Genomic DNA, 27,424 nt, shown 5'->3' on the forward strand with positions numbered 1-27,424 from the left:
GATGGCCAACAGACACATGAAAAGATGCTCCAATAGCTAATTATCAGAGAAATGCAAATTAAAACCACAATGAGGTATCACCTCACACCAGTAAGGATGGCTGCCATTCAAAAGACAAACAATAACAAATGTTGGCGAGGCTGTGGAGAAAGGGGAACCCTCCTACACTGCTGGTGGGAATGTAAATTAGTCCAACCATTGTGGAAAGCAGTATGGAGGTTCATCAAAATGCTCAAAACAGACCTACCATTTGACCCAGGAATTCCACTCCTAGGAATTTACCCTAAGAACGCAGCAGTCAAGTTTGAGAAAGACAGATGCACCCTTATGTTTATCACAGCACTATTTACAATAGCCAAGAATTGGAAGAAACCTAAATGTCCATCGGTAGATGAATGGATAAACAAGATGTGGTACATATACACAATGGAATACTACTCAGCCATAAGAAGAGGGAAAATCCTACCATTTGCAGCAACATGGATGGAGCTGGAGAGTATTATGCTCAGTGAAATAAGCCAAGCGGAGAAAGAGAAATACCAAATGATTTCACTCATCTGAGGAGTATAAGAACAAAGGAAAAACTGAAGGAACAAAACAGCAGCGGAATTAAAGAATCCAAAAATGGACTAACAGGTACCAAAGGGAAAGGGACTGGGGAGGATGGGTAGGCAGGGAGGGATAAGGGGTGGGGGGAAGAAGAAAGGGGGTATTAAGATTAGCATGCATGAGGGGGGAGGGAGAAAGGGGAGGGAGGGCTGTACAACACAGAGAGGACAAGTAGTGATTCTATAACATTTTGCTATGCTGATAGACAGTGACTGTAATGTGGTTTTTAGGGGGGAATTGGTATAGGGGAGAGCATAGTAAACATAGTATTCTTCATGTAAGTGTAGATTAAAGATTAAAAAAAAAAGGAAAAGAAGAAAGAAAGAAAAGGGGGATTACTCCTTGATAGGATAAAACTATTGGTAAATCAAAGATTAACACATGCTTTAAATATCCTTAATTTTGATCACTTAAAGGGTGTCAGATGATCGGCTATGGAGGTACTCTTTTCTGATAATATACCTTTCTCTTAATAAAAATTAAAATAAATAAATAAATAAAAAATATAAAAAAGCAGTTCCTGTGTGCTGACCTCCAATGAGTTCTACACAGTGGTATAGAGGGCATGTCAAAGTGTGGGCAAAGGGTCTGTTTCTTTTTATGCAGAAGATCAAGGCCTAGCTTGGCTACCCAGAAAATGAACTAAGATACGATATGAGGAGGAGCTTCCGGCATCAGCACTCCTGGAGGACTCGTGCCGGGGGATGATCATCAAAAAGCCTCCACAGGGATCCGGGCGATGCTGCAGTTGTGGCTGCGTCCACCCCACCATTTCCTGGACTTGCCATTGGAATGAGGAGGGAGATGTCTAGGCTGGCATGTGTATACAGTGAGAAAATGAATTTGACTGGATCTGTACTGTTGGAACTCGATCAGGAGTTGGGAGGGGTGCAAGTTGTAGCGCTCCAAAATCTTACGACTATAGACTATCTACGGTTAAAAGAACATATGGGATGTGAACAGATCCCAGAAATGGGTTGCTTTGTCTGACTTCTCTCAGACTGTTCAAGTACAGTTGGACAATATGCATCATATCATAGACTAATTTTCACAAATGCCTAGGGTGACTAAATGGTTTTCTTGGCTTCACTGGAGATGACTGGTAATTATAGATTTGCTTTGTTTATGTCACCGTATTCCTATTATGTTAATATGTGTGCGCAAGTTAGTTAGTAGTTTAAAACCTATACACACTTAAGGTACTCTACAAGAAGATATGTCAAAGAAATAATCAATCCTCTCATGTTTTCTTCCATATGCTACCTCTATAGGTTTTCTTCTTCCTTCCTAATTACAACCCTTAAATAGAATTCGTGCCTCATATCGAATTTACCGAATATCATAATTCCTCCAGGTGGTAAAGATACCTCGAGACAAGTGCTCGCCATAGAAGCCACAGGGCATAAATCTGCAAAGAAGTAAAAAGCTAACCTTTGCAAACAATATGGCTTCTCTGTCACTTACCAACTTTACATTTCCCTGTATGGCCCCGGAAGATGACTGGTTAGCCAGAGACGGGTAAGATTCCTCAAGGGAGGAACAACCTAAGACAGGCACAGTCGCAGGGGGGCCATCAGGTGAGAAATTGGGGAAAAACAGTGGTGAAGCTTAGAACCTCCCCCCACCCCCTGTGTTGAGAGAAAGCTTCTGCATCCATGGATGTTTTATTGCCCTTGTCTAGCTCGGATTAGCACATAGTCCACAAGCACACACCTGATCATCTACAATTGCTTTCTTACAACACTAAACTATGTTTTCTACCTTTATCTTGCATCTACTTACCACTTCAACAGTTTATTAAAAATAAAAATAATAAGAAAGGGAGAAATGTGGGATCCACATATAAATCAAGTATAAAAATCAAATGAATATTCATATTTGACCTGATTGTTTATAGTTCATAATGTATGATCAAAACGGAAAGTTTCTGTGATGACTGCCCTTGTACTGTTCACCATGTAAGAACTTATTCACTATGTAAGAATTCGTTCACCATGTAAGAACTTGTTCGTTATGCTTCAGAAGATTGGAGACTGAAGAAAATTGGCTTGAGATGGATTAATGACTGTGCATTGAACATTGACCCCCCTATACAGAATTTTATTGTTGTTACCAACCATTTGATCAATAAATATGAGAGATGCCCTCTCAAAAAAAAAAAAAAAAGTAGAATGGTGGCTGCCAGGGCCTGGGAAAAGAGGGAATAGGGAGTAGTTCAGCAGGTACAGAGTTTCAATTTTGAAAGATGATAAGAGTTCTGAAGATGGACAGTGGTGATGGTTGCCCAACAGTGTAAAGGTACTTAATGCCATTTAACTATACCTCAAAAATGATTAAAATGGTAAATTTCTGTTATATATATATTTTATCACAATAAAAACATTGTATTTGGAGGAAAAAAAACACTCAAAGCTTGTAACTCTACCTAGAATAACATCCCTCACCACTTTGGCCAACAAGGCCTTACATGATTTGGACCCTGCCTACCTCTCCCACCTTCTTTCCCCTCTTACAGTTTTGCAGGCACACTGGCCTCATATCTGTTTCTCAACAGCCATGTTCCTTTTAATCCTGCTTGCATGCTCTTTCTCCCAGAACCTCACATACCAGAGGCCTACTCCTTCAGCTCTCAGCTCAGAGGTCCCCTCCTCAGAAAGGTGCTGCATGACCACCTAAGACAAAGGCGACCCTCTCCCTACCCTGGGCATCCTCAGTCGTTAAGTCCTTCCTAACCTAATTGCCAACTGTAATTATCATAGTTATTCATCTGCTTGAGAGCAGAGGCCTTGCCTGTCTTGTCCATCACCATCGATTCATCCCTAACAGAACCTGGCATATGAAGGTGCTTAACATATATATTTCAAGTCACTCAATTAAGTACTGTTCCGTATTTGAAGGATCAGTAAAGATATAAAAGACTATAGTTGCCTACAAAGTGTGGGAAATACTCCAGAACTAGAGTTTCCTTTAATATCCCATAAAAAACACCAAGGAAATTCAATGGGCTAATTTAAGGTATGAATCAAATGGTAAAAGCTACTCGAGAAATAGTCTGCTTCAAACCACCTAGGCTTTCCTGGCTTCTTTAGCGGAAAAAGCCTATACTCTATGATAAACTGCAGTGTACTTACTTTTACCTTGTTTAACAAATATTTATATGGTGCCTACTGTGTCTAGAAGCTGTTTCAAATACTCAAAAAAAGAAGTTCTTATAAAACACATAACAGCCCTGTCGAGTAAGTGTTAAGTGTTGTCCAAATTGTATAATCGAGGAAACTAACACAAAGAATGAAGGACATCAGGCCACCAGGCAGAAGTGCTGAGAGCCAGGACGCACACCAGGACTCCGGCTTCAGAGTGTGTGCTTGGAGACCAGTTAGCCTGCCCGCAAAGGGAGCGAGGCATGCGGCTGGGGGTGCGGCCGGACCACCTCCACAGTGAGGGGGGACCAGAGCCAGCCCAGAGCCCACCCCTGCACTGCACTGCAGCACCAGCCTGTGAGGGCAGCTCTGCGTGAGGAGTGAAGCCAACACCAGCAAGAGCATGCTGCTGCCCAGCCTGCAGAGGGACCAACAGACAGAGTCACTAAGAAGCCAGCGTGGGGGCCAATGCATCTCCTTCAGAAAGAAGAAAATATGATATTTCTTACAATGTCATCTTACATCTGATGAGTCCCTGAGATCACAGAATATTGAAATAAGTTACCTTATAATACCACCAGTGATGGCCAAAACTAAAATAAACTGATGAGATACTTAAGAACTGGGATGAAATGCATGGATTCTGAAAGGGTTTGAAGCTTATTTATGGATAAATTAAACAAATCTGAACATGATATAATAATGCTTTTCACACATGCTATATTTTGGATTTTACAAATTTAGAAAACTGACGTACAACTGTGTCTAAGAGACTCCAGAAAAACTTCATTTAATATACTTAAAACCCATAAGCCACGTATGTTGGGTCCCTCAGAGAATACAGAATGAATGACAATTAAAAATGGTAAGGCTGAATGCGGCAGTTACCGTCTGAGGACTTTCATGGGAAGAGTTACTCAGAAGCCTGACATTGAGAGGGCTTAGTGACATATTTACGTCTCTATGTATGCAGATGATGCTATGATGTGACAGGGAACGCCTTTTGAACTCTGACAGCTCCTCTTGCAGTGAGTTTTTCCACATCCTAGTTCCTTATTTTACCTGAATTCCATCCTAGCAGTTGGATGAAAAAGTAATGTCTCCCAAGAGCAAAACACATTTTTCTTTGTAAAAGAGAATTTATGAGCACTAGCTTGCCTTCATCATCCCCGCTTTGTTTCGGATGTCTCTGTTTCCTTATTGAGCTATGAATTTCTAAACAATGGGGCTATGGTCTTGCAGTGCGGTGACAGACAGTTCCAAGAAATAGTTGCATGTGTTGGTTATTTATTCACTCCTTTGTTCATGCATCCATTCAATGCACTTTCATGGAGCACCTACCCTGAACTCACATTATGTCAGTTCTGGCGACACACAGTCAATGAAGACATGGTCCTGACTTCTAAAGAGTACCTATAATGGTAAACCTTTTTAATCTAAATCCACCTTTCAGATGCATAGGGCAATTGTGCCTCAAGAAAAGGATATCTGAAGACCACTTTATTTCCCCTCAATAACAGTCCACCTAAACACTGGGTGAGGTAACTCAACCAGATGATACTACCTTCTGACCTTCAAAACAAAGAGTGACTGAGCTGTTGGACGTTTACATTTGGAAGATTCACTGTGAGCAAGGAGGGCAGTGCATATTTTCTTTTATGACTGGGGAATGTTCAGGTGGTGCTAGCCCCACCTGGCCCGATTTTCGGACCTAGAGGCCAGTAAGGTCATGTTGGTGGGTACGGCTGCCCTGTGGGTCTCCTCTGATGTACCAGCTACTTACGTGGCACATTGCTCCTGAGCCCACAAGAGAAGAGCCTTCTTTGCAGACATCTGCCATCTTTCTTGGGCTTTGGAGCATTTCTTAGCTGGAGGACTTGCAGCAGGAGACGAGTCAACCACACTCATGTCATCTGGGGAAGGCTGATTGTAATTGCAAGAAAGAGTCTGGGCAAGTTCTTCGATCTAAGGAAGACGTAATAACAGTTAACATGCACAGAATCGTAAGATAGCAGTACTGAGCAAAAGCCTTCAGCCAAAACAAGACCTAAAAAAGTATCATAGAACAGTGACTGTTTACTCATGGTGAAAAGAGCACTAGACAAATTCTTGAGTAACAATTTGGGGCTACTCCCTCTGGCATTCTTCCAGTAGACTTGGGTCACTCCTCACCCTCACTCGGGCATGGGGTTCCACAGTGAGGGCAAACATCTATTTGTTCCTTACAGGGTCCCACGTACAGAATGCATTACCGATGCTCAAAGCCTGTCAATCTAAATTGAGCTAGTCTGGAGCATCTTCAGAGAGACTGGGTCAATTAAAACGCATCCTTGATTATAAACCATTAAGGAACAAATATACATGCAGGGAAAAAAATAGTCAAATACATGAGAGATAAGTCCCAAGCAAGAAAAAAAAATTGCCATCAAGAACATGAAAATAATTTCATTAGTCATTTAAGAAATCTAAATGTATACAGTAAGAGGATAGTTTTTTCATATATAACACGGGCAAAACATTTTTAAAGATAACATCCAGTGATGGTGAAAGTATTAGAAACTGGTAAACATACAAATTAGTCCAAATTTTTTTAAAGGCAATATAATAGCTATGAGAAATTTTAAAAGATAAATCCATAAATACAACAGAAGTATTTAATACACTTCTCTCAACAAATGATAGATTCACCAGATAATAATAGTAGATGTGACTGACACAATTAACAAACTTGATCTGACCAACATACACCATTGGACCTAAAATGGCAGAATTAGCATTCTTTTTAAGTGCATGTAGAATATTTACTAGAATTGATCATGCTAAGCCATTAAAGCAAGCCTCAGTAATTTTGAAGGACTGCAATCATTCAGATTATGTTCTCTGACCACACAGAAATTAAACTAGAAACTAGGAACAAAGATATAACAAACAAAATCTCCAAATATTTGGAAATTAAGCAATAGATTGTTACAGAACCCAGGGTCAGATGACAAATCACAATGAAAATTAGAAAATACCCTGAACAGAATAATAACAAAAATAACATATTCACAGATTGGAAGATGTACTATTTTAAAGACATCAACTTTTTCCAAGTTGTTTTAATACTCTCAACACAATCTTCATTAAAATCCCAGCAGATTTCAGGTGTGCATGTATGTGGGTAAATAAACAAGCTACTTGTAAAATGTCTATGGATATCAAATCAACACATTCCTTAAACTTACACAATGGTGTAAGTCAATTATATCTCAATTTAAAATACTTATATGAAAATGCAAAAAACTAAGAATAGTTGAAGTATCTTTAAGAACAAGCTGGACAACCTGCACTTTCACATATCAAGACTTCCTAAGCAGCTACATAAATTAATACAGTACTGGTGCACAGATAAATAATGAGCAGAACAGACAATCCGACAAGGAGCTCTGTGTATACGGTCACTTGATTGATGAGAGTGACACTCAATATGGTAGGAAAATTATCTGTTCAATAAATGGTGTTGGCTCAAATGGATAGAATATAGAAAAAAATACATCTTAACTGTTTCAACATAACTCAGAAAATCAATTCATTATTGAAAGACAGTAGATCAAAACATAAAATGTAAAACAATTCAGCTTTTAGAACAGTGCTGTCCAATATGACAGCCATTAGCCATTGGCTATGTTAATTTAAATTTAAACGAAACTTAAAATTTAGTGCCTCAGTCATACTAGCCACATTTCAAACATTCAATAGACACTGTTGGCTAGGGGCTACTGTTTTGTACTGTGCAGCTATACAACATTTCCATTACTGCAGCAAGTCCTACTGGACAGAGCTATTAAAAGAAATAACATAAGCATATATATTTCCATGATGTTGACATATAGAAAGATTTCTTTAAAAGACTTAAAAAGTACTAGCTACAGAAGAAAAGAAGCTGATAAATGTGAACTACATTAAACTTATGAATGTTCATTAAAAGATTGGAAAGGCAAGCCACAGAGTCAGAGAAGATATTTGCAATTTACATATACCTGAAAAAGGACTTGTACCCAGAATATATTTTAAAACTTCTATAAATCATTACACAGAACAGCACAACTAAAATAAAAAAATTTAAATGACAGGTTATCAGTGAGGATTGGAGCAAGGAGCTCTCAAACTCTAGTAACAGTGTAAATCAGAGCCACCATTTGAAAAACTAGTTGGTACTATCTAATAAAGCTGAAGGTCAAATGCCCTGTGACCCAGAAATCCCATTCTTAAATGTATACACAACAGATATGAAGGTTTGTACCACTGAAGGGCATATACAAGAATGTGCCTAGCAGCTTTATAGATAATTGCTAAAAGCTGGCAACAAACAAGATGTAGAATAGTAGAATAGTAAATAAGTTCTAGTAAATAATATGTTCATGCAAAGATGTGTTTGTGCACAGCAATGAAAAGACCCACTGATACATGCCTCCACAGGCTGAATCTCACAGACATGATATTAAATAAGTCAGACACAAATAGTACACAGTATATGTAAGTGAATTCAGTTATAATTCTGTTTCTTTGGAATTAAAGATGCTAAACTAATCAATAATAGATGTCAAAGTGTTGGTTATCTTTAGGAAGGGACTTGGAGAAGGAACTGGGGACCCTGGAATGCAAGCAATGTTCTATATTTTTATAGTAGGTGGGGGCTACATGGATGTGTTTGATTTATGAGAGAATTCACCAAGATTTACATTTAAAATTTGTGCATTTTCCTCTACGTGTATTATACTTCAGTGAAAATTTACAATATTAAAACATACCCCCCAAAACCTTTAACTTAGCAAACTTATGGCTGAACAGTTCCACTTCTAGGAATCTGGCCCACAGAAATAAAGCTGAATGTAAACATTTTAGTGTAAGGGTAGTCTTTTTGGAACTGCTTACAGTCACAAAAAACTATGAGCATTCTTACTGTCTATTAATGAAATACAGTACTTTATAATAGTACACAATGCTTCTATTAAAAAATATATATAAATTCAGAAGTATGTTCATTGGACAGGTTGAAAACAGTATAGATAGCAATGACCCCACTTTGTTTAAGATACACATATATAAATATATTCATTCCTGCTGCATATATCATAAAGACTGTATACCAAATAATTTAGTGGTTATCTGTGAGTGGTGGAATTATAAATGATTTTATTCTCCTTTTATTATCTCTATGGAAATTTTTCATTGTATTTCAACTACCCTGGAAAGTACGGAGAAAAAATATAATAAATGCCTATGAATGATCAAATTTTAACATTTTATCACATTTGGTTCATATTAGAGAAATAAAACACAGATACAGTTTAAGCCTTCTGTCTTTCCCTCTCCAGTACCATTTCCTTTCTTTCACAGAGGAAAAAACTAGAAACCTAAACTTACGTTTCATCATCCTTAGGCATATTATTCTACTATTACTACAAATCCAGAATTAATAGTCTGGTTTTACATGTTTCAAATTTTATATAATTGTGCTCTAAGTTATTTCTAAAATAGGCTTTTGTTTCCCACATAATTAAGTTACTTTTAAAGTAACTATGAGATATAGAATATGCAACTTTTTTCAGAGAAAAGTTGCTGCAGAAAATCTATACTAATTCAAAATCCCAGGCCTCACCTCAAAGAATATATTTATCATTAATTTCATGAAGTCCGGACTATAACAGTCTTATTCATTGTTATTTTCTTGGTGTCCTAGCACAAGAGCTAGCACATAGTAGGTGTTCAAAAATATATGTGGCATGAAATAATGGATGAGTCAGTCTTGGGACAGAACTAGATGTGGGAGTATGTTAGACAAAGCTCCACCCAGATAGGGAGATTTTACAAAGTTTACTGGGTTAGTTTTCAAAAATTTACTCCAGAAGCTTTCTATTTTCTCTTTTGCGGGAGTAAATAAACAACAGTAAGCAAAAACTGATCATGGAAGTTCTATTCAGACCAGTGCTGATATGGATAATTCAGGATATCATGATAATTTAGCATTTGACTGTCACTTGAAAAGTAACATAAATGGCAAAAAGTCTGCTATATTTTTCTACCTGTCAAGATTTCCAGAGTGTCCTATTTCTGGAAGAAAATCAGAACTGAATCTAGCATCAAGGCACACTTACTGCATTATACTTATTTCATACTGCAGTAATTAGAATAGAAATAATCTTTACACCATCAAACTACTTACATGAAAGTGCAGTATAATTGTCCAAATTAGGCCAAGAATAATGGATGGGTTTCCATCTATAATATCAGTAACATGAATATTTATTAGCTTGATCTGTAAAAGAAGTATTCAGGTTAAAAGGAGAAAATATTTCATAGCATTAACTCTCCCATAGATTTTCAAAAGAAATTCATACTCACTGATTGGTTTTTTAGGAATGTCAGGGCATGTTCTACATTGATTCTACATTGGAATGCCTTAGATCCTTTATCTCGAGGCTATGAAATTCAAGCAAAATTTATTACTCAGAAATAGGGATTTTCTTTTTAATCAACAAAAAGTTTTTTAATGTCTCTTAAAAATCTTACCAACTGTTGTCCTGATAGTACTTCTAGCAGGTCCAGAAGGACATGCCCCTTTTTAATGTCTGTGAATAGATCTGATATAACTGATGGAGGGGTGTGCTGCAAAAAGTCACACACAAAAAAAATCATTCAAACTTTGATCCAAAACATAATACCTTTAAGAATTTCATAAGTATGCTTCATGTCTTCCCAACAGCTAAGATTTGGTAGTGCTTTTCTTCTTAATTAATAGACTGATAGAGAACACACGAAGTTCCATATCAAAACATAGCAAGAAAAGTCATGAACTTAATTCATCTCTTGGCAATCTCCAAGGAACAATAATACTCTTGCAGCTTTCACTGAGAGGTTAAAACTTGTGCATAGAAATGACATTAAAACAGTCAGATTCAGCCAGCAGTGACCCATTTGGGGAGCAGACTATATTTCTGGAGTAACCTGTTTATGAATTTACCCTTTTTAGAATGACAAGCTTTGGGCTGGGTGGCCTGTGAGAAAAGGCTCATTCATTTTCTATCTAGGTGATTTCAGGCAGTTAGCATCACTGACAGGCAGGATGGCACAGTGATTAACATCAAGGCCTCTGGGTCCAGAATGCCTGTTTGTACACTAGCACTATCACTTACAAGATGTGTGACCTTGGGCAAGTCTCATAACTTCTCTGTACTTTCATTTCCTTGTGCTTTAAACAAGAATACTACTATCTCACAAGGATGTAAAGTCACTTACGACTTATCGTTGCATTTAAAGAGTTTAGGACAGTGTCTAACAAATAACATTCAATACCTATGACTCATTATTATTATAATTTCATCTGATGAAAGAGATATTGCTGCTTTAAATATTTTTACAGCACGGTCTCCCATATCCTCAACAAAAGTGTCCTTTTTCTTGGGAAAGAATAACAAGTGTATCAAAACAAGATCAAAGTGGCATTCAGCACATTCTTTGAACCTTTTACACATCACCAGTGCCATTCTGGGGACTCAAACTGAGAAGGTAGGAGGAGTAACTTAAATATATTTACAGCTGAAGTTGTTCTTGTTTTCCTCACCTTTGCCAACTGTGAGTTTACCCAGTAGGTGAATGTTTTCTTCTGAGTGTCTTCCTGTTCAGCTATTAAAAAAGGACAATGACAGTTAGAAGATGAGCAGCCTCAGAAATCTTCTGAATGTACCAAAGCTTCAAGGTCTATCACTCTGGGTATGTGCATGTATTTCACAACCTTACAAACTTTCTATGACTGACTCTGAATTTCCTATGTTCATCCAAGTGCTTTGGAAATGTCATCTTACTGTGAGATATTTTTTATGACTGCAGATTAGCTGACAAGAGACAATGCTTTTTAGTACTTTTTACTGACCAAAGAACTAAGTCCCTATGTGGCCCTGACAGTGCTGGATAAGAACTGTGAGAAGAGAGAAGACTTCCTGGCCCAAAAGGACTTGCAGTCTAAGCCAAAGCCATGCACACTTAAAGATAAACCCCAGAACATCGGAGAACATTCTAAAAGGCTCAAAAAGTAGCAGTAGTTTAGCCTTGACATTTTTCATGAATATTTATCATGGAGGCTAAATGCCACTAAATTAATTGTAAATGAGCTGCAATTAAAGGTAGAGAGACCTAGGTTCGAATCTGCCTCTGCTATTGAGTAGCTGTGTGACCTTGAGCAGTTTCCTCATGGAATAAAATGATAAACACTCACTTTGAGAGACTGTTTATGACTCACTCAAAGTGAACAGACTCTGGCACATAGTAAACACTTAAGGAGTGCTAGCTTCTACTCTTATTATCCGGGCAGGAGTCAAGGAAAAGACCTGAGCCCTTGGCGTGTGTCTTCCTCCCCAGGGCAAGAATGGGCCCCACATCCACAGCATCCTCTCCCGGCCTTCTACCCCTCCACCTCAGCAGACATCCTCAACTCTGGGACCCAGGGCCAGCCCTGCACAGAGGACTGAGCCTCCATTTCCCCAGAGGTCCAAACCCCAGGGCAGGTGTAAGTCCAGACACCCATTCATCCCAGCACTCACAGCCTGGTCCCCCCCATGTCACCAGCTCTCATCTCACTATGCTTGTATCCCTGCTTGTGTCTATAAACACGTTCACACACACATGCCCTACACTCACACATACACACACACACCCCAGACTCTCAGGTTCCCCTCCACTCTCTCACTCTAACCTCAGTAAGACTCTGCATACCGCCATGTTTTTCACTTTCCTTAACTCCTTAACTCCTGAGATCCTTCCATTGGTGATGTAATCTGTACTACACTATCACCGAAATCCCCTACATGCCCAATATCCCCTCTGGGTAGGCTTGCCTCTCTGATCTAACTGACACCTGGCCGGCCTCTGGGAACATGCCCAATATCCCCTCTGGGTAGGCTTGCCTCTCTGATCTAACTGACACCTGGCCGGCCTCTGGGAACTCGGCCCTCCCTGCAGCCCTCCCAAGCAGTGGCTTTGCTTCTCTTACAGCCCTTCTACCCCAGGCTCCTTGCCCCTCACTGCTACTTCCAAATCATTCCCCACTCTCTTTGTCCCTGAAATGTGCCAGCACTGACTCCCCACCACTACAGTCATCTACTTACCTCTGCCATTCCCCATCACTTCTTGAAGGTTTTAGTTCCTTCTCCACTGTCACTCTTTCCAAAAAACTCCTAATTCTTCGCAATTTCAATATTGATACATTCATATCCTTCATTTCTTCAACTCTTCTCCTTAACTTGTCTTCTGCCCTGCCTCAGCCACTCACTGTCATGGTCCTTTCTGGACCTTATCAGCTCCTCACAATCTTAATTTCATGCATCCCCATCTGTCAACATCACCACCGCCTCCCCCCATCCCTTCCATTCATTCCCTCTAATGCCACCATCTCAACAATCCTTGGATTCCACTGGGAACTCTAAGCCACTGATTCTGCCAGATTTTCACTGTCCCTTACCCCCCCCCAACCCATATGCTTCCTTTATCTGTACTGAACCTTCAACACCTCCTGTCCCATCTTTACTCTCAGCTGACACCCTGCTTCCCAGGACACTTAAGCAATCAGCCACCCCTCATCTAACCAATCTTTTAAATTATTCTGCTGCCTCCAGCCCGTTAGCAAGGATGAACTAGTCTTCTCAGATCTAACGTGGATCCCTCCACTCATTCATTCACCAGATCCCCCTACTCAAAGTCATTTTTCTCCTTTCCTGCATCTTCCCTCATTCTCTTGAACCATCCCCACTGGTATAGATGCACGCTGTTAACTCACCCATTTAAAAACAAAAACAAAAGCAAACCTCTCTTGACTCCAGTTCCCATCAGCTACCGCTTCATTTGTCTGCTGTCCATTCTGGTAAAACTCCTCAAAAAGAGTTGTCTATACTGTCTTCAGGTCCTCTCCTCATCCTCTCTCAGCTGAATCCACACCATTCAGGCCCTTACCATTCACTGAAACTGCTCTCTAGCCAACGTCACCATAAATCAAGGTCATCAGTGACCCCTGCTCTCACTACAACCAACAGTTGATTCTTCGCCTTCATCTTTCTGGACCAGCCAGTAGCATCCGATACAGTTACTCCCTCTCTCCTGCTTGCAGCACCGACACTCTCGGTTTTCCTCCTGCATCACAAGTTGGCTTCCCTCTGCCCCTCACAGTTCACATTCAATGCCTCAGAAAGTCCCCTTAGGTCCACCTTCAAAACATATTCAGGACATGGCCATCCTCAGCACCTCCACTACGGTCACGCTGATCCAAGTCACCTCCACCCGGAACACTCCAACAGGCCCCAACACTCCAGGTCCCTGTCCTCCAGCTTTGCCCTCTAAACACACCTCCCCTCACAGAGGCCAGAGTAGTATTGCTAAAATCGTAACTCAGATACAGAAACTCCTTTGCTCAAAATGCTGTGAGGGCTCCTCACTTCACTCCTCATGTGGCTACAAGGCCAACACCATCGGCTTCCCAACAAGAGTCCCCCTGTTTGTTCCACTGCTCTGGCCTCCCTGGTTTCCTCAAACTCTCCAGACGTATTTCCACCTTAGGGCTTTTGCACTAGCTGCTCTTCCTTCCAGGAATGCTCTCACTGCAGATTTCCCCGCCAGTCCAATTCCCTCGGCTTGGCTCAGAAGGCAACTTATCTGTAAGTTCCATCCTTTCCAACCTGTTTAACACACCCAATTCTGCTTCCCCCACTTCGTTTGTTCTTTTTCTATAGCACTTACCACCTTTAAACATTCTACATAAGTTACATGTGTAGTATGCTTATTATTTAATGCCTTGCTCTTCTCCCAATAGAACGTGAGCACCATGCAGGCAAAGGCGTTTTGTCTGTGATAATATACCAGGCACACAGAGAAGCCTGGCCCAGAATAGGATCTAAATAAGTATTTGCTGAAAGAATAATAATAATAATCTTATATATTATATTGAAAAGGTCAAACCTACCTTTATGTGTTTACTTTTTTTTTAAGTTGTTTGTTCTACCTTCTAATATATTGCTTTCCTTTTACCTTTCCCATTCCCCCTTATTAACCTCTAACACAGTTGTAACAGACTGAAATTATTGGCATGATATCTAGTTTGAGTTCTAGAAAATTTTTGAGTCTGATGAGCTTAGGTTGAAGAAAAGAATCTGAGTAAATGAAATTTTAGGGTGTTTACAATCATGACTGATTAGAGACTAAAGATGTACTTAGCCTCACTGGGTATCTTCCTTTTTTACCATTTCATTTTTTCTGTATTATCAGCCTAAATTCGTTATAATGATTTACACAGCACAGCGTGCTCAATAATTGTTAGCTGAACGGAATTCTGACAAACCAACTGGATCATTTAGGGTTTCAGGAGTTATTTCTGCTTTACAAAATTTCCCCCAGCAAAAGAATTACAAAGGGCCACAACTTCATCCTGTAACTCAAAATGTTATTAAATATTCTAGAATCTATAAGACACGTTTTCATTGTTTTTCCCCATAATATAATTTTTAAATACATTCATTCTTACTGAGGGATAATACTGTTCCTCAATAAGAAAAACCAGAGAACAAGTTTTATGATTCCAGAATCAAGTTACATGCACAGAATACATGTTACTCAAGGCCACGTGTAAAAACAGGGAGAAGCCAAGTCATTCATGTAACAATAAAGCAAAAATTAAAATAAAAAAAACAGAACAAAAATCAATAAATAAAGATGACTCTCTTCCTACCCTGAAGGGACCAAGAGACATTTTTCTTTCTGGGTGATGAATAAAGTGTGACAAAGAAACCACTCTGGAATTCTACGAGGTCCAGGAGCCAGCATCTGCGCAAACTCCAGGGCGTTAGAGCGGGAGGAGGCGGACTCCTTAAATAACCATGGCAGGAAGCGCCCGCGTGAGACGGGGCAGACGGTCTTACGTGCCTAGGGAGTTTCCTTATTTCATGTCCACCCGGAAGCCTCAGTTATTTTGAACTACATCCAAGAAAGATGAGGGATCACTGCATTTCCATGTGATGCTAGACTACAGGCATCTTGGTACTGAGCAAATTAAGGGCTATGAACTAACTGTCCGAGGCTGAGAAAAGCGCAGCAAAACCAGGGCTTTAACCAGACTGTTCAAATCAGAGCAACTCATCCAATGAGGCTGGGCTGATGGCTACCCCCTAACAGGGACATAAACTTCCATTTAAAATAATAATAAATTTTCCAATAAAAACCTTACATTATCCCTATTCTGATTTAATAAAATCTAATGGAAACGGGGGGAAAAGCAGTAAGAGGAGCAGCAGGACAAACCCCCACCAGTGCCCACCAGTTGGCAAAAGCAACCATGCACAGATGGAATCTTCAGAGGATTTAGAAAGGGAACTTCATGGCTTTTAACCAACACATTGTCCAAACTTAGAGAACACCTCTTCATCCTGGAAATCAGAACCCTTCAAAGACAACAAGGACCCTTTGCTTAAAGGCAAACAAAGATGTCCCAGGTGCAATTAAACACCTTTGTAGCAGTTCAATTAAATGGTTTCATATGTGCCATTTCATTTATCCCTTGACACACTTTTCTCACATTTCCACACTGCCTTACCCGTGAAAAGCACTGTTAATTCAACGGGAACCAGAGCCAAACGGGAACCAGAGCCAAATAGCTCACCCTATGACAGGATAAGTAACCTTTTGTTCTTTTCAGAGGCTGATCCATTGGGAAAAAAAATAATTAAGAGCCACATGCTTTAAAGCAATGTAATTTGAGACTTTTTTAGCTGTTGGGTTTAACTTAACAATTTCTGGGGTAACTTTCTAATATTTATTTCTAATGAAACAGTAAACTCTTATTTAAATAGCATGTAGAGAATAGGATCAGTAGATGTTAGGGATAAAAGAGGTAAAGAAATAAAACGAATAATACAATCTATTATAATGATGTATTTCTGTAAAATGTCAAGGAATAGAGCATGAGAAATCCTTTATCCTAATTCTTATGGTAAATAGGAAATATAATGTAATGTAGGAAAATGTAGTCAGTTAAGTTTATTCAGGCCCATATAGGTATCCCTGATTATCATTCTTGGAAAATAACCTGACTGAATTTGAGAACCAGGCCTATGAGACAAAGATTTTCTCTAGTTGTTGTTACCATAAAAATACATTTAATTCCTGAGTTTATTTTTATTCAGTTTGCCTTTTGTGAACTGGCAACTCATATCCTTAGCTGGTGGGAACTTAACTGAAAACAATCTGGGTTAAGCACAATTAACGGGTATGGATTTTTAAGTTCTTTATAAAGCTCTTTATAAAACTATCATGGCTACTGGGTATCAGCAAGATCTAGTTTCACCAAAGTTCATTTAAAATGTTGACTCCAGTAGTCCTCCCTCTTGTAAGAATTGAATCACCAGTTGACATTCTCACTTAAACACAAAACAATGAATTATTACAATGTGGCTTATCCAAGGAGGTTCTCTCCTGCATGAGTTCACGGAGAAAGCTTTGCAGCCTCCTTCTAGCTAGGAATTTCTCTTCTTCCCTTTCTTTCTATGATTGGGTTATTCGTAACAGGTTTATGGCACAAGGGACCAGATTCACTACTTTTATCTTTCACTCTCTTCATCAAAATCTTTTTGATCATTTCCTAATTCCTTAATGAATACATCATAAATTCTTAGCCTAACATTTTTGGTCATTCATAACTTGCTCCAATCTATGTTTTCCTGACTCATCTCTCACTACTTTTTTACTCATATCCTACTTCTCTAGCCACTCTGGAATATCCATAATTCCCCAATAAAGTCTCACTCTTTTCTGCATTGCCATGCTATGTACCCTCTGGAATGGCTAATTATCCCATCTCCTTTGTTCACAGAATCCCCAGCACCCAGCACAATGCAAACGGTGGGCATTAGCTCAACATTTGTTAAAATAAGACATACCCTGTATATACAACCCCTTTCTTAAAGAGAGATAAAAATAATCTCTTCTGGCTCTGCCCCTCCACAATGCTCTGTTGGATCTTTTTTTCTTATTTTTAAAGTAATATATACTATTTCTAATATATTTCAACATATATTCCTCAATATTCCAATAATTTTCTTATTACTAAAGTAATATATAATATTCCTCATAAAATATATTTTTCAAGCAGTAATAGAAATTAACAGTTCATCTTAACTTTCCTCAAACCTCATTTTCCTTTCCTAGAATGACATTAACTAACACTTTTCCTGTGTATCCTTCTAGGTTAAACATGTAAAGAATATAAATTCTACAGAGCAAAGATTTGTTTGGTTTGGTCACTGGGTCCCTAGCTCCTAGAATATATCTCACAAGTAGAAGGCACTCAGCACTATTTGTTGAATGAATGAATGCACGTATATGTAAATTAAATTAATATACTTGATATATACTTCATTTTTTTGAGTTGATAATTCAAAAAGCAGAAATTTAGGAATGCCACTTAAAGTTAAAAAGCATCTGCTAAACTACAAGAAATATTTTTAAAGATCATAACCCTTCCAAATTACCACAAATAAGAATATATCTGGCCAGTAAAAAGAACAACATAGATACATGTGCTGATGTGGGTATATTCTTAAGTGAAAATGATCAAGTTGTAAAATAGTATGTTTATTATTATCCTTCTGTATTTTTATTAGAGGTTTGCTGTATGGATAACCCAAGAGATGGTGTCTGTCCGTAACTACCACTTGCTGCTATAGCATAGTCATGTACCTGAACGTGGTTTCTCTCCTGCTCAGTGCATGAACCTGAAAAACATTTGAGCTTTTATGTTTTTGCTTCCTTTTAGCACAGTGCCATGTATAGAAGAAGTACTCAATAAATATGTGCTGACTGAAAGACTTAGTAAGCATGAGAAGTATGGAGAATCAACCTGACTTGTCTTACTATGGAGAAAACTCACTGGCGACAGTGACAAGGCCTATGTCCTCTCCTGGTCTTAATAACCCTGGTCAACTTCTTTCTTCTAATAAAATGTCTTGAACAGGTCAAGTACTAACGGGATCCTGTTGCCATTCTCTAAAACAATACCGCCAACGTCCTGACTGCTGGACAGACAGGGTAAGGATAACTAAATTCAGATGGTAAGGCAAGACACGTTCGCCATGTCTTTCAAAAGCCATCCTGAAGAATCTTAATCAAGCTGTTATTCAACAGAAAGGGAACTAAAAATAACAAGGACACCTCTTCAGTTGTTTTTCTAGAGATGGTATAGAAATAAAGCAGCAAAATAAGGGAGTAAAAACACACAGGCACAAACAGTCAAAACAAGAAAAGCCTAAAATATTTGAAGGATAAACAGGAAAAGGCCTGTTACTTAACTACAAAAGGGGGGACTATTAACAAACACGAAAAGCAGGGGGACAATTTATAACACATTTTCTTGCAACAACCATAAGCAAACAAACAAGCAACACAGGAAAGAAAAATAAACAGTATTAAGGCTGAAATCTCACTTACTGAACCAGAACAGTGAGTTTAAAAGGTAACTCCTGCCTAATGTGAGTCAGTAAGATCACAGGGACCTCAAAGACTAAAATATTTACAACCTGGCCCTTTTCAGAAAAAAGTTTGCCAATCTCTGGCATTGACTAAGATTTGTCTACCACAACTAAATATTAGCTACAAAGGAGATGGACCTTGAAATCACTGTGCTAAGCAAAAGAAGCCAGTCACAAAATACCACATATTATATGAATGTCAGAACAGGGAAATCTGTTTACAGAGACATAAAGAAAACAAGTGGTTGCCTAAGGCTCGGGGTAGGGGGTGGAGGGTATGGGGCTTCTTTTTGGGGGTGATGAAAATGTTCTAAATTAAATGTGGTGATGGTGGCACAACTCTGTGGACATACTAAAAACTACTGAACTGCATACTTTAAATGAATGAGTTGTACGGTATATGGATTATGTCTTGAATTCTATCTCAATAAAGCCTTTCCAAAAAAAATATTAGCTAATATCTGTCAGAGTAGCAGATTCGTCTCGATCCCCTGATTGGCCCACAGACCCCCGGAGGTCACGCCCAGGTCTGATTTTGCTCCTCACTTTGCCTGCAGCACCCCCAACAGGGCATTCATGTTGTGCCAATCAGAAAGTGTTTGTTGAATTGATGATTTAGTGGCCAGGGGAGGACGGGGAAAAGCTACTTTCCCTCAGCCAATGTAGAGATTTAAGTACCTAGTTTGTTAGGAAAATACATGACATACAACAAATGGTTTCTCCCTTGGAATCCGCGCTGCATGTTGCCACATGAGTGAACCACACCCTTGAGCAAACACCTGGGAGCTTCACACTGAGGCTTTTGTTTCCAGCCTTCCCAGAACATAGCTCCTGGCTCTCTGAGTAAACAGAATTATATTTCCAGCATATGAAAATGAACCTACAATACAGATAAAATGCCCAGAATTTGGGGCGCTATTTGTCTCTCCGCTTTCTCACCCCCTTCTGACTCATCTGAGTTGCTCAAGAAATATCTGTGGAATGAATAAATCAAACAAATGACTACATCCCTTTTAACACGTTTCTTACGCCTTACTACCTTTTATCTACCACATAAAACTGTGAATGCTTTTCGTCTGAAATCCCAGGCAGCCTGCACATCTCCCACTGGAGCAGCCCGAGCGCCTCTGACTTCTGAGTGCAAGAGGCCCAGGCTGCCCTGAACAGACCTGAACTGGGGTTCCAAACTCAGGGCTCTTACCCTTTTGAAAGCCAGCCAGTTAGTTACTCGGGGTCGTTGTTTCAGAACAGGTTTCTGGGTCCCAACTCCCAGAAGTTCTGATTCAGGAGGGTTCACATAGCTCAATTTGAGAAACACCTCACTGAATTAACTGAACTGATTAACATGTGTAACTTATTCTTGCGATGACACAAAGGAACAGCAAGGGCCTGGTAAAAATATTGATGAAATAGCAGACCCTGAGATAGTGATATAATGTAACTCAGTGTAAATCTATTATAACATACGGGTCTCCTGGGACTCAGAGGGTTGCTGAAACAAGTCTTGTCCAGGAATAAGTAGGAACATAAGGATAAGGACAATGACACTATTCATTAAAGCCTGCTGATAAAGTGGTCAAAAGGCAATTTGTAAATGAGAAAACTACAGCTCATAGAAGATGAAGGATTTTTATTCACTCACTCCATAAATATTTACTGAAAGCTACTATGTCCAGAATACTGCACTAGATCTCACATCCAGTGAAGGAGAAATTCAAGCTCAAATGTATCTGATACCAAAATCCATGTTCTTTTCATTCTAATTAAAAATCAGCTGAAATGTCAAATCCATGCCCCTTCCAACTACCACTTTCTCAGCTCCCCTTCAAACCCAGACTTCTCCGAAGAATTGTCCATAGCAGCTGTCTTCCCATCCTTACCTACCTCTCACTTCTTAACCCACTGAAAAGCTGGCTTCTACTCCACCCACTGAATTTGATTGGATTCTCCTCAGTATTTACTGGGTATCATGAAACTTCTGATTCTGTTTAGTGCCCTCTCCTTGAAATAGTCCCCTTTTTTGGATTCCATGACACCACACGCCTCTGTTTTTCTTCCTACTTCTTGGGACACCCCTCATCACAGCTGTTATGGGCTTGTTTTGCTTTTGCTATCTCTGCAGTGTTCCACCTAGGCCCTCTTCTCTCTTTCTAGATATTTTCAGCTACTCCAAAGGAACAAAGTACCATTTCTATACTAATCACCTCCAGACCTTTGCTTTCAGCCCAGGTGACTGTTTCTCCTGGGCTTCCTGTCTGTCATGTCCTATTATCTCCAGTTAGTTATTCCATGGACACGTCTAACTGAACATTGCCAGAACTGAGTCATCCCCTCTAACCAACTCCCTCTCCTGCCAAAGTTGTTCTCCTACAGTTTTTTGATGAATGGTTCCATTATCCACTCATTGGCCCAAGAATAAACCTAAGTCATCTTTGATACTTCCATTCCCAGTCAATTCAAAAGCCCAGATAATTATCACAATAAACCTGAAAATAAAATAAAATAAAATAAAATAAAAGTGTAAAGCCCTGAAAATTGTACCTATGAGACATCTCCATGTCACTGACACCTCGTAGATTCTCTCTCTTCTGGACCACCACAACAGACTTAAACTGGTCTTCCTGTCTCCACACTCACTCCTGTGAGACCACACCCCATACTGCAGCCTGGGTGATTTCTAAAATCAGTTCAGAATATATCTCTACTCAGAATCCTTCAACAGCTTCTCCATGGTCTTAGGAACATCTTTAAATCCCTGTATATTTACATGACCCTTTATAGCCTCATCTCTTCACATTTTCCTTCAAACTCTTAATATTCAGTCTCACTAAACATCCATTTCCTTGAATGTGCCATTTTCAACCCCACCTTCTAGCATTTATATGCTGTTACCACGGCCTGGAGCACTCTTCCCATCTACACTCTGCTCATCCAACCCGCTCATATTTTTGGTCTAAGCTAAGAAATCACTTCCTCTGAGAAGCCTTCCCTGACCCCCCTGTCTGGCTTAATGCTCCTGCTGTGTGCTTCTCCCTCCCCACTATAGCACACCTGTACTGGACTGTAATAGTCTACGTACTTTTGTCTCCCTGTAATCATATCAGATACTTTAGGCCAGCACATCTGCCATCCCTTGTTCAGTGTAGTATATTATACAACACAGGTGCTCAAAAAACTTGTGGACTAATAAATGAACAAATAAATGCATCTCTAGGAATGAATTAACCTACACTAAAAAAGAGTAACAAATAACGGAGTAGTATCTCACCTTAAAAAATCCTTCATCTCCCTTCAGCAAGCACCTGTTCACAGCAAAATTTCTTGAAAGCATTAAGTCGCTGTCTCTACTTCCTCACCTCCCATTCTCTCCTCAACACACTCCAGTCAGACCTCCATCCCCACCACTCACAGTGGCTAAACTTGTCAGGATCACCAATTAACTCTATTAGGAAGACCCAGAAGGTCTTCCCTTCTGGGGAAGACCCTAGCTACACACTCCATAGGTGATCTCATCTAGTCCATGACTTTTATGGGTAAAATTGTAATATTTCTGGAATATCTTGCCTGGCTTTAGGACATCTGCATATCAATAGACATTCAGAGGTACAAAGAAATATGGCTTTAGTGCATTTGCATATCCTCAGGGGTGGAGAGAAGTTCACCTCCATATCAATGGGTAATTACCTGGGCAACGGAGGGCTATTCTGTACCTGGGAGGTGAGGAGGAGGGCTGGTTTTGCTTCTGTTGGAGCAGGAAAGAGAGAAGAGCCCAGATACTAGTTTAGGTATTTTGCCTGGGATTTCCTTTCCCTGGACTTACATCTGGCATAGTCAGCAGGATTCCTCTGAACCCAAAATGTGTTATAATGGGTGTGACCTTTGGGAGGGCCACCCCTAGAAATGATGGAGAGAAGTGGCACTCATGCTGGGTGAAGTGTGTCTACACTTGTTTGGTCATGGAGGTGCCACCACCACTGCTGGCCGTGCCAACCCCAGCCCGTGGCCCAAGCCTAAGGCTACTGCTTCTGCCACTGCTGCTGCTTCTGCCACCGGCTGGAGCCTGGTCACAACTATGGAAAGGAGCAGAGGTCCAGTACATCTTGAAAGAGAAGCAACTGGCTGCTGTATACCTTGCTGGCTACAAAGCCCATCACTGGAAAAGCTCTGACCAAGATAATAACCACCTATCTCATCGTGGGGTAGGTGAAAGACTGGACCCAAAAGCCACAGAGTAGTGTGGCACAGACACCTACCATGTATCATGTGACTGACCATTTGCCTTTGGCATCCCCAGGGAATGATGAAGCAGACACACTGGCCCAGGTGCGCTGGCTAGAAGGAAAGCCTGCCTCTGATGTGGCCCAATGGCTACATCAGTGTTTGTTGCACACAGGACAAAAGACAAAGTGAGCTGTAGCCCATTGGTCTTTTGAAGAAGTCAGACAAGCCTGGAAGGAGTGCCCTGCACATTGTTCAGATCAGCAAACCACCAACAGGGGCCTAGAGCATCTCTTTGCAGCCTATGGCCCATTGCTGGTAATTGAGAGTGATCAAGGCATCCACTTTATTGGACATGCGTTGCAAGGATAGGTGCAGCAATTAGGAATAAAATGGACATGGTCCTGGACATTTAGACACATGGACCGGCAATGGCTGGCTCTTCTGGCACCTTGGGAAAAAGGCCTGGAAGCTGGCCTCCTGTGTATTCCTGGAATAACAGCAAAGTCACCCCCCAAACTCACGGTAATTTGCTTCTACAGTCCTTGTGTCCTGGATGCGCCCCCTGGCTGCAGCTACCATGTGATGGCTGGAATGGATGAGCTTTGGACTTAATCTGCATGGGACTTTGAAAATAGCTGAATCCTCTGGCTTGAGAATTACCATGATTGTGTTGCTGTTGCCAAGAAAAAAATGCTTAAAGAGAAGTCTGTCTTTGTCTAATGTTTGGTAAAAGTTTTGTGAGCGATCTAGCATGATTGTTAGGAATGAGTAAACAAGTGCAGAAACATATTTTGTGCTTAGTAAGAGATTGTGCTATAAAGTACATTTACTCTGCATAGGCTGAATCCTCTGGCTTGAGGATTATCATGATTTTATTGCTGTTGTTATTGTATGTCATTAGTTTGGTCAGAAGAGGGGGAATGAGTAAATAGTAAGGCAAGACTTCTGGAGGGGTGGCCTGTGGGTAAAACTGTAATATTTCCAGAATATCTTGCCTGGCTTTAGTACATCTGCATATCAATAGACATTCAGAGGTACAAAGAAATATGGCTTTAGTGCATTTGCATATCCTCAGGGGTGGAGAGAAGTTCACCTCCATATCAATGGGTAATTACCTGGGCAATGGAGGGCTATTCTGTACCTGGGAAGTGAGAAGGAGGACTGGTTTTGCTTCTGCTGGAGCAGGAAAGAGAGAAAGGCCCAGAATACAGTTTAGGTATTTTGCCCGGGATTTCCCTTCCCTGGACTTATAGCTTTAAATGTAAATATACCAGCCATATGCTGATGGCTCCCTAATCTATGCCTACCCCTAAAACTTTTGATCATTACATCCAACTGTCTACTTGACATCTCCATTTGGACATCAAATTGTCATCTTGTATCTATCATGACAAAAATATAAACTCTAAAATTCCTCAAAACTTGTCTATCAGTTTTATTCATTGCTATAAACTATATAACCAACTACTCAATTGCTCAAGGCAAAAATTTAGAAACTATCCTTGATTTTTCCTATTACTCACCCCATACATCCCAACAGTCACAAAAATCCTTAAAAAAAATTCATGGTTCTGTATCCCATTGTTACCACGTGGCTCCAAACTCCTACACTACCTCACCTGGAGTACAACAAAAGCATCCAACCTGGCTTTCCCACTTCCCCTCCTCCTCCCAGACAATCCCCTCTCTGCTCGGAGCTAGAGTGATGTTTTGGAAAATGTAAATCAGATGATGTTACTCCCAATTAAAACCTTCCCACGGCTTCCCATCCACACAAATGTGAGCTGATGAATCCCACCTGATCCAGCTCGCCTTGCCTTGCTCTCCAATACCAGCTCATGTCACCCCTTGCCCACCACAACCCAGCCATACCAGGCTTCCTTTGCTCCAGGAATTTATCAAGTTTGCTTCTATCTTTGAGCTTTTTCTTGAGCTATTGCTCCGACTGGAATGCTCCTCCCTTGTTCTCTGCATGGCAGCTCCTTTGTGTTATTCAATTGCTGCTTAAATGTCTCTATTTCTTAGAGGCCTTCTCTGACCGTCTGATCTAAAGAAGACACCAAGGCAACCATCGCATAAACCCATTTTTAATCCTCTGCACAGCACTTACCATGTAAGTGGTAAAAGTTGATGTGCTGATTCTTGAATATTTATTGTTTGTCTAACTGAAATGCAAGCGCCATGGGTATATGAAGCTTTTTGGAGTTATTCACCTCAGCACTCTCTTAGCCCCAAACAGTGCTAGATAGAAGGTAGGGTCTTAGGAAACACATGTTGTGTGAATGTATCAATGAATAGATTTACCTACACCCATAAAAATCATAATTATGTAACACAGTACTAAGTGTGAATTCACCTATACTTTTGAAACATTTTGTTTTGAAGACATCAAACCACTCTGGAAGTTCTGTCCAACCAAGGTTCAGAGTGAGGCAGAAACACACAGCAGAACTAGTTCCCACTCTTAATAATCCCACTTTATGGAAGATAAAGCCAAAAGTGCTAATGTTTGGGGAAGACCTTAAATGTTACTCAAATTTGAGATGGGCTGTTTGTGTTCTGCATTTGAGCCAGGTGCCCTTGTCTTGTAACCTTTAGTTGCTGATGCAACCAATAGTCAGTCCCCCGCGCAGTAGAGTCTGAAAACACCAAGGCATGGCCTGCGCGTGTTGCTCTACCCTAGAGGCCTAGAGCGAGTGCATGTGGCTGCCTCTGCCATTTTCTTCCTCTGCTCATTCAACCTGCACACCACACAGATCAACCAGGAACAGGAGAGATTATTTACCCAGAATCTCATGTCTCTTCTCCAAAGATATACACACATAGAACTTTAAACATTCAATTTTTCTGATAAGTCACGTATAACCCTTTATCTACCATTTTTAAATGACGATAAAATTACCTGGTGGCAGTGAATGTCAGGTCTCATACATATTGAGAACAAATGCAGTTACCTTTTACCAAAATGTCTCAAAAGTTTTCAGGAAAAAAGAGCCATCCAAAGAAACTGTAATCACCAATGCTGAAATTGGATGAGGGAAGCTGTCTCTTCAAGAGTCACATTTAGAATGGCCTCTCATTTTCAGAGCATTAAAGTGCACACGAAACCCACCAAATGGTTATAAACTAATCCCTTATGTTGGCTTCTTACTTTCCCATTTTCAAAGGAAAATTATTTTGAGTTTTATTTCTCTTAATAAACTACTTCAAGCTCTGAATAATTACGCCAGCACCACCACCCCTCACCCAAACCCCTGACATACATGCATTACACAAAAGCTCAGAAAATCTTGTATCTCTCATGTGGCTAATTAAAAAGGATTCTGATTTCTATAAGGAATGAATGAGATCTTTGTTAACCTACTTTAACAGGACTCTAAATGACCCTGGATTTATCTTGCCCTAGTTTTCAAGCTGAAACTGACTCAGAATAAAGTAAGCTTATCCCCAAACTCCTGGCAAAAACAGAACCAAAGTTCCCAGAAGCCAAACCTGTATATCCAACCTAAGAAAAAAAATTTCCCTGAAAAACTGTACAATGCAAACACCACGGCTTGCAGAGATATTTTATTTTTAGTTTAATTAAATATTTTTAAGATTATACAGCTTTATAGTATCAAAGCAAATAGACTTCCAAGAAAACACTGCAAAAGACATTATCAGCTGCTATGACACCAGGAACTTTCTGGACACTTTTGTGTTGGGAGAGTCCAGTACTGACAGCCAGTGAAGGACTTAACTTGATTATTTTCTCTGGGTGTAATAATCACTTAATCAGCCAAAAAAAAAGACCCTAGAGATTATTTCTTTTTATTTATAATAACTGAGCAGTCTGAATTAGTTATGAAAGCAAACATAATGCATGCTAAAACATGTCCTTTTTTTACTCTTCATTCATGAGTCCCAGCAAAA

The 27,424-nt window shown here is 39.9% G+C and overlaps 1 protein-coding gene across 10 annotated transcripts in view; it reads right to left on the reverse strand.

The window, feature by feature from the left end:
• Positions 1-27,424, reverse strand: part of SYNE2 (spectrin repeat containing nuclear envelope protein 2) — a 313,786-nt gene that overhangs the window by 237,520 nt on the left and 48,842 nt on the right. For 9 of the 10 annotated variants that reach the window (XM_073242275.1, XM_073242277.1, XM_073242279.1 and 6 more), the window contains exons 3-7: positions 11,356-11,417; positions 10,305-10,400; positions 10,137-10,214; positions 9,958-10,050; positions 5,533-5,714 (exon numbers count right to left, since the gene is read on the reverse strand). In XM_073242275.1, coding sequence (XP_073098376.1) covers positions 5,533-5,714; positions 9,958-10,050; positions 10,137-10,214; positions 10,305-10,400; positions 11,356-11,417 — 511 coding nt within the window. Of the gene's footprint in view, positions 1-5,532; positions 5,715-9,957; positions 10,051-10,136; positions 10,215-10,304; positions 10,401-11,355; positions 11,418-27,424 lie in introns of those variants that run through there. The other variant, XM_073242280.1, reaches the window with a different exon arrangement.

The sequence above is a fragment of the Manis javanica genome, chromosome 8, assembly GCF_040802235.1.
Source record: "Manis javanica isolate MJ-LG chromosome 8, MJ_LKY, whole genome shotgun sequence".
Classification (NCBI taxonomy): domain Eukaryota; kingdom Metazoa; phylum Chordata; class Mammalia; order Pholidota; family Manidae; genus Manis; species Manis javanica.